The sequence below is a fragment of the Papaver somniferum genome, chromosome 1 (genome assembly GCF_003573695.1).
Source record: "Papaver somniferum cultivar HN1 chromosome 1, ASM357369v1, whole genome shotgun sequence".
Lineage (NCBI taxonomy): Eukaryota > Viridiplantae > Streptophyta > Magnoliopsida > Ranunculales > Papaveraceae > Papaver > Papaver somniferum.
In genome coordinates, this window is record NC_039358.1 from 12,082,159 (window position 1) to 12,096,156 (window position 13,998).

Sequence of the window (13,998 nt, forward strand, 5' to 3'; positions counted from 1 at the left end):
ATTACTTGGATGGATTTTAGTCTTAGACGGTCTCGTTAGAAGTCTTACGTGAATAATACGCTCATTGACTATAACGGGCTCATGACTTCTTCAACTTTGACGAATAGTTAATTAATGAACCAGGTCTCTGTAGTTATAATTTGACCAAGAAATTTCCTCAAATAAAGAAGTTATAAAATTCAAACCAAAGCCACCACGAACGAAGTAACGAATCCGTCCCACTCCTGCAAACTAGAAGCATATATATATAAACGCAGAGACAGAAGAAGCAAAGACAATTCAATTACTCATCAGCCATAACATTCACTATAACTCCTTCGAGCTTTGATTCAAATACAATAAGCATAGGCAATTCATTTACTCAGCGTAAGCATTGGCAGTTCAAAACAGAAGTAGTTGGAACTCCCTGGAATAGAAACCTCCATTAGTAAACTTGAAGATATTAACTTGCAAAATATACGTAGAAAAGAAGAGATAGAGATGACTAAAGGCACACTAGAAGTTTTGCTCGTGGATGCTTCTAAACTCAAAGACACCGATTTTCTTGGTATGTCATCCTATCTTGTCTACTGTTATGCTTAATTACATCATCAGAAACAGTAGCATTCTTTCTTTTCTTTCTTTCTTTCTTTCGAAAAAGAGGTGAAACACCTCATTGCATATACTGATAGAAACAGTAGTATTCTAACTGCACTAAAATTTCTTAAAACTAAAGATCTTGGATATGTGTGAACTCGTTATTGCAGGTAAAATGGACCCTTATGTAATAATTCAATTCGGTAATCAGAAGCGAAAGAGTACCGTTGCTCGTGGTATGTATATTGAAGAAATGTTTGTTGATTTAACTAGTGATGTATGTATGCTATATGAAGTATATATATTAAGGTTACACAATTTGACATGTCTCAAAAAAACGCAGACGATGGAAAAGCACCGCTGTGGAACGAAAAATTTACCTTTGATGTGGAGTATCCAAATAATATTAGAGCTGAACATCATCAATATAAACTCAATCTCACCATCATGGATAAAGATAGGTTCAGCAGGGATGACTTCGTAGGTGAATCGACGTAAGTGTTTTTTTCCTAGTACTTCTAATCTCTCCAAGTCCATCATTTAATTTCATACATTCTTACTAACAAACATTTTGACTACAGATAATTAACACCGTCATATTGTCTATATTATGGTTACAGGATTTACGTGACGGATATCTTATCATTGGGCGTAGACAATGGAACGTCTGAAATTAGAACTAGCAAGTATCGTGTTGTTCTACACAACAAAACCTATTCTGGAGAAATTCGAGTCGGCATTTCATTCACCCGAAAGGTACGAATCAATGCGGATATGTATATGAATATCTTTAGTTTGTTTCATGTGATAGATAATTGCAGTGTGACTTGCAAGTTTCAATGGTGTTTGACATTAAGAATGGCTGCTTGTTTACTGCAGAATGCCAAAGGAGATGATAAAGCAAACTACTTGGGAGGATGGAAGCAATAACTAAAATGATTTGATTAAATTTAAGAATAATTAATTAACCATGAATTTGAATTTGTAATTTTGTGAATTTTTAGTTACTAATGTAATTCAATTGATTGTCTCAAATTGTTTGTCAAATTTGTTAACCTTATTTTATACAGTGAATAAAAAATGTCACTCTATTTGTTAATTTTTTTTTGTAAATGTTTAGAAGTACTTCCCACTGTTAAAGCATTGGAATGTCTCGGATCATATCCTAGTATATTTAATAAAAAATTGTTTATAGCATTGCCCCAGGCTATTCTGAATGTAGTAGTCCTGAATAACAATCTTTGGAATGGATAACATTTTGGTTTGATGATAATAAATCTCTAGAGGATACTAACAACCATCTTGCTTGTCTGCTTCAAAAAAAAAAAACTTGCTTGTCTAGCTGCCTCCATTTTGTGGCATTTTTGGAAAGCTAGATACGAAAACGTTTATGAGAACAAATCATATCATCCTAGGAACATAGTGTATAGAATAATTTCTTATATAAATAGCATAAACAAGTACCATTCTGGTCATGAATATAGTGGTCAGAATAGAAATTGCATTAATCAACTAGAGAATTGGAAGAATCCTCCTGAAAATTGAATAAAAATAAACATTGATGCATGTTTCTTATCTCATAATACTAATGCAGGGTTTGCTTTAATTGCTCGTGATTCTACAGGAGGATTCTTAGCAGCAATGGCATACTCAGCAAGAGCGCCAGAGATGTAAATCAAGCCGAAGCTTTGGTCCTGCTTAAAGCTATGCAATGGATCAAATAGATGCAGTTGCGCACAATAGTAGTTCTGAAGGTTTTAAATGGGAAGATCAGAACATCATATCTGAATGTCAAGATATCTTTCAAAGTTTAGAGTATTGTCAAGTTTCTTTCCAAAAAGGTCTTGCAGTAATGCGGCTGACAAGTTTGCAAAGCTGGCTAGAACTAGTATTTGGTTTCAACTTTAGGTAACCTAGTTTGTCACCCGTGCTATGCACGGGTCTATATCTTGTTTATTTTATGTCATTTGAAAAAAAATTCATCAGAAAACTTATAGAAGTTCAGTAAGCTCATGCCCTAAAAATTAATAAAATTCAATAAACTATACTCTTTTTGTCCATGTTTAGACAGAGGTTTAGGGAGAAGATTAAGGAATGAAAAGATGTATTAATCTTTTCTAACTATGTTACAAATTGATATTAATAAGTTAAAACAGAATAAATCTTACAGGGGGTTAGTCCTCGAGTGATTTGTGGGGAGTTGAGTGTAGTTGGGTTTTACCCGTTAGTCGTGAGGGAGTTATAGGGAGTCTCTCAAAATCCCCGTTAGTCGTGGCAGAGTTTAGAAGAGTCTCCCAAACTCCCTACAAAACACATGTTAGTCGTGGGGGAGTTTGAAAAAAAACTCTTGAAGTCCCTGTTAGTGGTAAAACCCTAGAATGCTAGGGAGTTGATTTTTTCGGGGAGTTCTGGAGAGTTGATAGTGCATTTTTTCCTGCGCACAAATCTCTCATAAGAGTAGAGATTTGGGAGGGAGTTTGGTCAGAGAAAAATATAGGAGAAGGAGGAAACGCTTCATCTTTCAGGTATGCTTTTTTTCTCATCTTTTTTTTCTTCGTTGATCTCCATGATTGTTTGTTTTTATTGTTTGTTTGTGTACTATTTTGATTGTTTTTCATATCAGTTTTTGGGTTTATTCCGGAAAGGATTTAACAATCAAAACCCTCTTCTTCACTCTTTGTCAAAAACCCTGAACCCTTTTCATGTTGCATGTCCATCTGAATCCGAGCTTAAAAAAGATTTTTTTTTTTTTTTTGTTTTTGATTCGTCCAGTTTATGTCAAAATTTGTGGCAATTAGCAATTTATGTTCAAGTTTTGAATGTGCCATTGTTAATCACAAGTCTGCATAATAGATTTGTTATCGGGATTGGTTGAATGGCTTGTGTGGGACTTACTGGTAAGACATGAATTTTTTGTTAGACGAACTAGCGTTTTGGTGGTTGTATAATATATTCACATCTGAAGATTAGTAAATTCTTTGACAATGGCTTGGAAAATTGGGTGACATGGTATATAAGTCGTTTACAATGTGATATTATGACATGGGTTAAATTAGCTGCCATGTTTAACTTTGGCAAAACAGCACACTCCCTTGTTCTGCACCTGCAATTTCACTAGCACCAGTTGCACACTTCAAAGTTCTACCGATTCCATCCTTCATTGCAGCTGCAATATATTCTCTCGTTGTTCAACTCAGCTGAATCACTTCAACCACTCAGCACACCACCATTTCTGAATCACAAGTCAAAGCCATTCCTTGTTGGGTTCCAAATCTTCTCAGCTGTAGCTTTTCAGATGTTGGAAGTGAAACCTTAATATTGTACTAAGTTCGACTTGGTACCAGTGATCATATTGTATTTATAATTTATAATTTTGTGGGATTTGGTTTATGTTGAGCAATTGGTTGCACACGTTTATTATATGAGGGAGTTATGACATACTCAAATATAGGATGGTCATTGGTTGATATCTTATTTTTGTACTCTGAGATAAGTTTTGTACTTGATAAATGAGTTTGCTGGGTACACTGAGTTAAGTTAGCCTGTGCTTTTATTTTAAAAAAAAACAATGAAATTGCGCTGGACTAGTCTGCAATGGTGTAGTAATGGATAGAATGTATAGCTTGCTCCCTATTTCAATACTTTTTTTTTTGTATTGATTTGAACTATTATAGATTCTGGGTTTTGTTGTTTTGTCTTTTTATAATTTGGTTTGTTTTTGATAATGGTTTGATAGGTTTCTGGACTTGAAAGTAGATCCTCCAAAGCACTATTTCAGAAAGGATTGATTTCTTAGGTATGTTTATTACTTTATACTACTGCATTTTTATTTTTGTGAAACTGTTTGATCAGATTGTATAGCTTTATAAATGCATTAGAATGTTTAGCAGCAACATCATCTCATCTGTGTACTGTGAGTGACTTTTATGGTGATTATTATGTTTTTACTTCCAAATGGAATTGTATTAGAATAGTAGTTATTCGTATACGAGTAGTAATGGATAGGTTATACACGAAAGGAGGATGTACCTTGAACTATACTAATTAAAGCCAATTTCTAGTGATATGCAGTTCAATGTGTGTAGTAACAGTAACATTGTTAGGAAGACAATTTAAAAATAACTAATTAACCAAGAATTTGAATTTGTAATTTTGTGAATTTTTAGTTACTAATGTAATTCAATTGATTGTATCAAATTGTTTGTCAAATTTGTTAAACTTATTTTATACAGTGAATAAAAAATGTCACTCTATTTGTTAATTTTTGTAAATGTTTAGAAGTACTTCCCACTGTTAAAGCATTGGAATGTCTCGGATCATATCCCTAGTATATTTAATAAAAGATTGTTTATAGCATTGCCCCAGGCTATTTTGAATGTAGTAGTCCTGAATAACAATCTTTGGAATGAATAATATTTTGGTTTGATGATAATAAATCTCTAGAGGATACTAACAACCATCTTGCTTGTCTGCTTCAAAAAAAAAAAAAAACTTGCTTGTCTAGCTGCTTCCATTTTGTTGCATTTTTGGAAAGCTAGATACGAAAACGTTTATGAGAACAAATCATATCATCCTAGGAACATAGTGTATAGAATAATTTCTTATATAAATAGCATAAACAAGTGTCATTCAGGTCATGAAAATAGTGGTCAGAATAGAAATTGCATTAATCATCTAGAGAATTGGAAGAAACCTCCTGAAAATTGAATAAAAATAAACATTGATGCATGTTTCTTATCTCATAATACTAATGTAGGGTTTTCTTTAATTGCTCGTGATTCTACAGGAGGATTCTTAGCAGCAATGGCATACTCAGCAAGAGCTCCAGAGATGTAAATCAAGCCGAAGCTTTGGTCCTGCTTAAAGCTATGCAATAGATCAAAGAGATGTAGTTCCAGAAAATAATTGTAGAAGGAGATGTAATTTTGTCATTAGCAGTTGCGTGCAACGGTAGTTTTGAAGGTTTTAAATGGGAATCTCAGAACATCATATCTGAATGTCAAGATATCTTTCAAAGTTTAGTGTATTGTCAAGTTTCTTTCCAAAAAGGTCTTGCAGTAATGCGGCAGACAAGCTTGCAAAGCTGGCTAGAACTAGTATTTGGTTTCAACTTTAGGTAAACTAGTTTGTCACCCGTGCTATGCACGGGTCTATATCTTGTTTATTTTATGTCATTTGAAAAAAAATTCATCAGAAAACTTATAAAAGTTCAGTAAGCTTATGCCCTAAAAATTAATAAAATTCAATAAACTATACTCTTTTTGTCCATGTTTAGACAGAGGTTTAGGGAGCAGATTAAGGAATGAAAATAGGTATTAATATTTTCTAACTATGTTACAAATTGATATTAATACGTTAAAACAGAATAAATCTTACAGGGGGTTAGTCCTCGAGTGATTTGTGGGGAGTTGAGTGTAGTTGGGTTTTACCCGTTAGTCGTGAGGGAGTTATAGGGAGTCTCTCAAAATCCCCGTTAGTCGTGGCAGAGTTTAGAAGAGTCTCCCAAACTCCCTACAAAACACATGTTAGTCGGGGGGGAGTTTGAAAAAAAAACTCTTGAACTCCCTGTTAGTGGTAAAACCCTAGAATGCTAGGGAGTTGATTTTTTCGGGGAGTTCTAGAGAGTTGATAGTGCATTTTTTCCTGCGCACAAATCTCTCATAAGAGTAGAGATTTGGGAGGGAGTTTGGTCAGATAAAAATATAGGAGAAGGAGGAAACGCTTCAGCTTTCAGGTATGCTTTTTTTATCATCTTTTTTTTCTTCGTTGATCTCCATGATTGTTTGTTTTTATTGTTTGTTTTTGTACTATTTTGATTGTTTTTCATATCAGTTTTTGGGTTTATTCCGGAAAGGATTTAACAATCAAAACCCTCTTCTTCACTCTCTGTCAAAAACCCTGAAACCTTCTCATGTTGCATGTCCATTTGAATCCGAGCTTAAAAAAGATTTTTTTTTTTGTTTTGTTTTTGATTCGTCCAGTTTATGTCAAAATTTGTGGCAATTAGCAATTTATGTTCAAGTTTTGAATGTGCCATTGGTAATCACAAGTCTGCATAATAGATTTGTTATCGGGATTGGTTGAATGGCTTGTGTGGGACTTACTGGTAAGACATGAATTTTTTGTTAGACGAACTAGCGTTTTGGTGGTTGTATAATATATTCACATCTGAAGATTAGTAAATTCTTTGTCAATGGCTTGGAAAATTTGGTGACATGGTATATAAGTCGTTTACAATGTGATATTATGACATGGGTTAAATTAGCTGCCATGTTTAACTTTGGCAAAACAGCACACTCCCTTGTTCTGCACCTGCAATTTCACTAGCACCAGTTGCACACTTCACAGTTCTACCGATTCCATCCTTCATTGCAGCTGCAATATATTCTCTCGTTGTTCAACTCAGCTGAATCACTTCAACCCCTCAGCACACCACCATCTCTGAATCACAAGTCAAAGCCATTCCTTGTTGGGTTCTAAATCTTCTCAGCTGTAGCTTTTCAGATGTTGGAAGTGAAACCTTAATATTGTACTAAGTTCGACTTGGTACCAGTGATCATATTGTATTTATAATTTGTAATTTTGTGGGATTTGGTTTATGTTGAGCAATTGGTTGCACACGTTTATTATATGAGGGAGTTATGACATACTCGAATATAGGATGGTCATTAGTTGATATCTTATTTTTGTACTCTGATATAAGTTTTGTGCTTGCTAAATGAGTTTGCTGGGTATACTGAGTTAAGTTAGCATGTGATTTTCTTTTAAAAAACACAATGAAACTGCTCCGGACTAGTCTGCAATGCTGTAGTAATGTATAGAATGTATAGCTTGCTCCCTATTTCAATACTTTTTTTTTGTATTGATTTGAACCATTATAGATTCTGGGTTTTGTTGTTTTGTCTTTTTATAATTTGGTTTGTTTTTGATAATGGTTTGATAGGTTTCTGGACTTGAAAGTAGATCCTCCAAAGAACTACTTCAGTAAGGATTGATTTCTTAGGTATGTTTCTTACTTTATACTACTGCATTTTTATTTTTGTGAACCTGTTTGATCAGATTGTATATCTTTATAAATGCATTAGAATGTTTAGCAGCAACTTCATCTCATCTGTGTACTGTGAGTGAATTTTATGGTGATTATTATGTTTTTACTTCCAAATGGAATTGTATTAGAATAGTAGTTATTCGTATACGAGTAGTAATGGATAGGTTATACATGTAAGGAGGATGTATCTTGAACTATACTAATTAAAGACAATTTCTAGTGAGCTGCAGTTCAATGTGTGTAGTAACAGTAACATTGTTACGAAGACAATTTTTTTTTTTTTGAAACAAGGAAGACAAGTTTTAGCGAAGGTAGTACTGGAATTTTTTTTTTACATCTTTCATTCTACAGTAGCTAGTATTTCAGTTTGTATCTACTTGAGCATTGCTGAGTAACTTGAATGAAGTAGATTTAACAATGAAGAGTGATTATCAACTTCCAGTGAAGTGTGTCTACAGTAGCTTGTATTTTAATTGTCCCATGTGTGTCACTTTACTATCTCAGTTCTTTGATTTAAAAGGCATTGTTCGACTTGCATCCACTTACAAGTTTGTATTTCAGTACCTTATCATTAGTTTGTATGTCAGTACCTTGCTTTTTTAAGTTCTATGTACTAATGTAGCTAACTCGTCACTCCATAGAATGGACAGTTCCAGCCAACCTGTTGAAAACAACAAGAAAAAGAATGTTAGGAAGAATAAGAATATGGAACAGGATTCGGATTCGAATACGAATTACAAACAATGGACAACACGAGAGACTCAGAAACTATTGGAACTGTTAGTAGAAGCTACAATTGATAAGAAGAAAGACACTAATGGATGTTTTACTAAGAGACTAGTGGAAGATGAGATACTTCCAAAACTTAACCAAGCATGTGATTGTGACAAATCTTATGAGAACTTTAAAGGAAAATATAGTTGGTTCAAGACTAGATTTGATAAATACCAGGATTTGTTTAAATCTTGTACTTCTGGATTCGGTTGGGATGATGCTAACAAGATGATTACTGGAACCGACGAGATGTGGAACAATTACTTTGAGGTATGTGTGTGTTACTTACAGACAACTGAATTTGAATTTTTTTTTTCTTCTATTTTATGCAGAGTTCTAATTCATGCTTTATCCCTTTTTTTGTGTTAACAGAGCCATCCAAAGCAAACTAACCTAAGGGACGAAAATGGTAGAGACTATGGTGACTTGCTTATTGTTTTTGGGAATAAATGTGCTTCTGGAAATGTTACAGTTGATCTTACCCATGAGGGTACAAGTGCTACAACCTGTAATGAGGAAGATGAACAAGATGATTACTTATATGTTGATTATACTCAACGAGAGCAATATGATAGTGCTTTTAACGTATCATATGTGGGATATCTCTCAGAGGAAAATGATAAACAAGATACAGATGAAACTCAAGATATGAACACAAAGAAAATTCCTAGCAGAAAAACAGCACCAAGGAAAAGACCAAGGTGTGACATTGGTGACTCTTCTACATCAACTAATCCTACTGAGCAGTATGATTACCTAGAGAAATTTATTTCCAAGAGTTCATCGATTGCTTCTTCTATTGATTCAATGCGTGCTCTTATTGCGAAAGAGAAAGAAGACCGCAAAATTGAAAAAGAAATGCGCATAATTGATAAGGATAAGAAAGATAACCAAGTATGGGATCTTGTTTATGGCATGACTGAAATTTCTTTGGAAGATAAGCTGAAAGTGATTGAAATGCTCGACAACAATCACAAGAAGAACTTATTCATACGTTTTACTCCAGAAGAGAGAAAGTTGTGGATTGGTTCAAAGTTAAAAGCATAAACATGACATCTTTACAAGTTTCTGTTAGGTGTAATGGGCAGAGTTACAAAACTTGGTCGTTTTGCTTCGTAATTATTAATATTTATTTTAGTTTTCCCCTAGTTGAGACTTTATGGTTATTTTTCCCCTAGTTGAGACTTCATGGTTATGGATGAGCTACTAATTGTTATGGATTGACATCTTTATGGTTATTATGATTGAATCTATGAACTTTATATTCTATATGCTTATTTTCTATAAATATATATACTTTTATGCTTTTGAGATAATGATGATTCTAATAAAAAAATAATACTTTTATCATCGTTTTAGGTGAACATGTCTGATTTGGATTTATCTACTGATAGTGAAGATCAAGCCTTCGATACAAAAGAACAAAGCAGTGATGATGAAGAGGTAAGTAGCAATGATGAGTTTGAACTATCCATATTTTTGAATATACTTTCAGTGGTGCATTCATGGTCGATGGATATAGTTAAGAAATTGCAATACATACAAAGTCAGCGTATTGAAAGACCAATGAGACGCCCAGTTACTTTATTTTGGTATAACTATATAAGGAGAGTTTTGCGCGAAGACCCAGAAGACTTTCGAAGAAGTTATAGGATGTACCCTGATATTTTTGTAAAACTATGTTGTATCATTAGAGAAACTACAACATTAAGTGATACAAGATGTGTTTCTATTGAAGAAATGCTTGGTACATTTTTACTCGTTGTTGGCCAAAGTTCACGATATTGCACAATACGTGACACATGTGGTCGCTCTCGGTGGACAGTTAGTAAAAACTTCAACAGGATGTTGCGATCTTTAAATACTATAGCTCCAAAGATGATGGCTAAGCCAACAAGTGAAACTTCATTTAAAATTCGTCAGAGTACACGATTTTATCCTTACTTTAAGGATTGCATTGGATCTATGGACGGTACACATATCCCAGCAATGGTGAAGAAAATAGATGCATCTGTTTATCGGAATCGACATGGAATTACATCTCAAAATGTGTTAGCGGTTTGCAACTTCGACATGGAGTTCATATACTGCTCAGTGGATGGGAAGGGTCTGCTCATGATTCGAAAATACTTAATGACGCAATGACAAAAAGAAATGGACTGAAAATACCGCAAGGTAATTTTATTTTTATCTAATGTGAAGTTTTGATTTTTTTTGGTTATGTTATAATTGGGTTCTACTTGACGAAGTTTTCTTTTTGTGTTTTATTCAGGTAAATATTACTTGGGAGAAGGTGGGTTTGCAAACCGACGATATTGTTTAACACCATTTCGTGGCCAACGTTATCATTTGAAAGAATTTTCTGGTACGGGTAATCATGCGAAAAAGGCTGAAGAATTATTTAACATGCGTCATGCTTCTTTGAGGAATGTAGTTGAAAGATTGTTTGGTGTTTTGAAGTCTCGTTTCTTGATCTTTAAGTCTCAACCTCCATTTCCGTATCAAGTGCAAGCGGAAATAGTGACAGCTTGTGCAGTCTTACACAACTTCTTACGAAAAGAATGCCATTCAGATGAGTTTCCAGTCGAGGAAGAGGAAGATAGCCATCCAACGCTTGAAAATGACGACGAAGTTTGGACACAAACTCAAGTACAACAACGTCAAGAAGCTAATTCATGGAGAAAGACTATAGAGGATGATATGTGGACTAATGTTCGTGAACAAAGGGAGCTAGAATTGTATGGAGACCGTTAAAATGAAGAAAAAATTTATCTCGTTGCACAACAATAACATACTATTGATACAGAGATATGATCATTTTTATTTTATTTTTCTTTTGATTAAAGATCATTTTTATTTGCAAATGAGGATTTTTGTTTCTTAAAAGAGAATGAGTTAGGAATGAACTCTCTCAAACTCCCCCAAACTCTCCCAAACTTCCTATAGTAAACTCTCTCAAACTCCCCACACATCCCCAAACTCCCTGAACTCAAAAACACCAAACTATCTCAAACTCACTACACTCTCTCAAACTCTCTCAAAATCCCCAAGATTCAAAATACACCCAACTCCCCACAAATCACTCGAGGACTAACCCCCTGTTAGTTTCTCGACAATACGTTAGGGAATTATTCGTAATTTTTGGAAAAATAGAAAAAAATTTATGACTTTCAGGTATTATGAGATTCGTACAAAATCATACTTTCATTCAAATGGGGATGGAGAGAGTAAAAGGCTTATGCTATAGAAAAAAATTAAAAAGTCACTGCCTTGTGATGAAACATCTTCCAAGTATAATTCCAGTTTCATTTATACAACACTTCACATGAAATTGCCTCATTTGAAGATGAAATGTAATGAGTTGGAAGATACACAGTATGGTTCTCTTACTGTATGAGTTGTTCGACCAATATGCTCTCCATCTAATTTGCTTTCCCCCCCCCCCCCTTTTGATCGATGAAAAATTTAGTTTTGATACGTTACTTACTCAATTCTGTTACTAAAAGTATATTACCCTTCTTCATCTCATTCACGTAATCTCCATGTCTGTGAACAACTCATTCAATTATAATCACCTGTTGTAACATATTATCAATGGGAAAGCATTATCATCAAACTGGGAGTCACTTGGGGAATCCTTGATCCGTTTTTTAACCAAATCCTTAACTCCAGTCAACTCAAAGTTGTCGTGATTTTTTCTTAAATTAATAGAAATCTCGCTACATTCTCGCAACATAAGGAACGTTTTAGCTGATAAAAATACAGGCCATCCAGCGGAATGTATAGCAGCTTAAATAGTTAAGCTTTGACACGGCTCATGCAGATTAACAAAGAACTCGTCTAATGGACTTCTCAACTAACAATAAATTAAACCATACATGCCGCTTCCTAAAAGTTAGTTAGTCAAAAAGAATGAGTTTTATCGCACGAAAGCCAATAAAAATAACTCAAAACTAAGCTAGTCATGATGTATTATCACAAAATAAGCCCAAACAAACATGGTTTATTGAAATTAACATGAATACATGTGCACCATTTCACTGAATTCATGAGCTACGCATTATTAAAAAAATGTGCAAAAAATTAAAAACTTACTTAAACTCTAAATGCCTAAAGTACTGATCTTGAAGCTAAGCTTTCACTTGTTTGAAGTGTCCTAAATCATTCCCATGGGTCGTCATAAATTCTAAAGAGGCAAGAAACTACAGAAAGAATTGCTGAAAAAATAAATACTCCAAGAAATAAGAACCAAAGATATTGCAAACCTAATACAACACCTCCAATTAAAAAAAAATCTGGTCTCATAATAGAAAAAAATTCCTATTTAACGCAAGTTTGGTAAAATATTTCTTAGTAGACAACATTCTAAGTAAAGTCTAATGATTATCATACCGAAAAAAAATACCGCAAATACACAGTGTGAGAGGGAAGGGGCCCCCACTTCTGCCCTTCCCTATCTAGATGCTAAGAACGTTAAAATACTTACCATTCGATCCTCTGCGGGACACACCGATGAAGTGTAAAACTTCGGTGTGTCTATCATCTCTCTTAGGTATATCATCCTTCGGTTTCTCAAGCAGTATATCGTAACGTAGATTCAGCTCGTTGTCGTTGATAATGCAAACGTAGATTTGACCATGAGAGAAAATTGACTTTGGAAAATAGACTGCCACTTTCTTCATGTTCTGATGTATAGTCATTGTAAAATATGCATACTGTAATCGGAAACCGCATTCTCCGCAAAATAAAAGTTAGATATGACTATGTTGGATGTAGCAAAATTCTTGAATGTAAACATAATTACCTAGAGCCAGGAAGGAACTTGGATTTAAATTTGTTAGAAGCATCACTGGTGTACCAACTTTGAGATAAAGCATATGGTTTTTATAGGTATTATGAAAGTTACGTTGATCCAAACGTAAGGGAAGAAATTATGATCTAGCCAAATGTAAGAACGCACAAGGCATAAAGATACTTATATCTGTAAATCTCTTCATGCACTTCTCAGGAAAGGAGAGGCATTCGAGTTATTGTTGCATCGAGATGCATTGGGTGGATTACTTTTTTGCTCAAGAGCCTGAGAGCGCTGGAGTCCAATGTAAATTTCTAACAACTTCAGGAGATGATACATATCAAACAACGTCTTAAGAACTGGACCCAAAGCTAGTCATGCATGACCATATATTACACACAGTTTGTTATAGGTCCAATATGAGAAATTTCATTAATAATTTTATTATAACTTTTTCCATTTGATTTTTTTTTACTAATTTTAAAACCCGTAAAAAATGAGTTCTATCGAACACCAAATAAGTCGTAAATAAATTAAAATAGAATAACATGCTACAGAGCAAGACTAAAAAAATCTAAAACTTAAAAAGCACGAATGATTATAAATAAAATTTTAAGTACATACACGCATCGCTCTGGATGGGATGTGTTGCCAAATTCTCTTGTTAAGCTTCACTATCAAGTTTCTGCCTTGTGACTCTTTTTTGCTGGTTAATTAAACGAACAATAAAAATAAAGTAGGATAATAAGAGGATTACAATCATAGAAAAGAAAAAAAAATCAAAAAAAAAAAATCCATAGGAAATTGA

At 34.0% G+C, this 13,998-nt stretch overlaps 1 protein-coding gene across 1 annotated transcript; it reads left to right on the forward strand.

The window, feature by feature from the left end:
• Window positions 1-302: 302 nt before the first annotated feature.
• On the forward strand, window positions 303-1,557 carry LOC113326038 (elicitor-responsive protein 1-like). The gene is made up of 5 exons (XM_026573848.1): window positions 303-547; window positions 747-812; window positions 920-1,070; window positions 1,197-1,332; window positions 1,456-1,557. The coding sequence occupies exons 1-5, from the start codon at window positions 481-483 to the stop codon at window positions 1,504-1,506; spliced, it is 471 nt and encodes a 156-aa protein (XP_026429633.1). The 5' UTR covers window positions 303-480; the 3' UTR covers window positions 1,507-1,557.
• The last annotated feature ends 12,441 nt before the right edge of the window (window positions 1,558-13,998 follow it).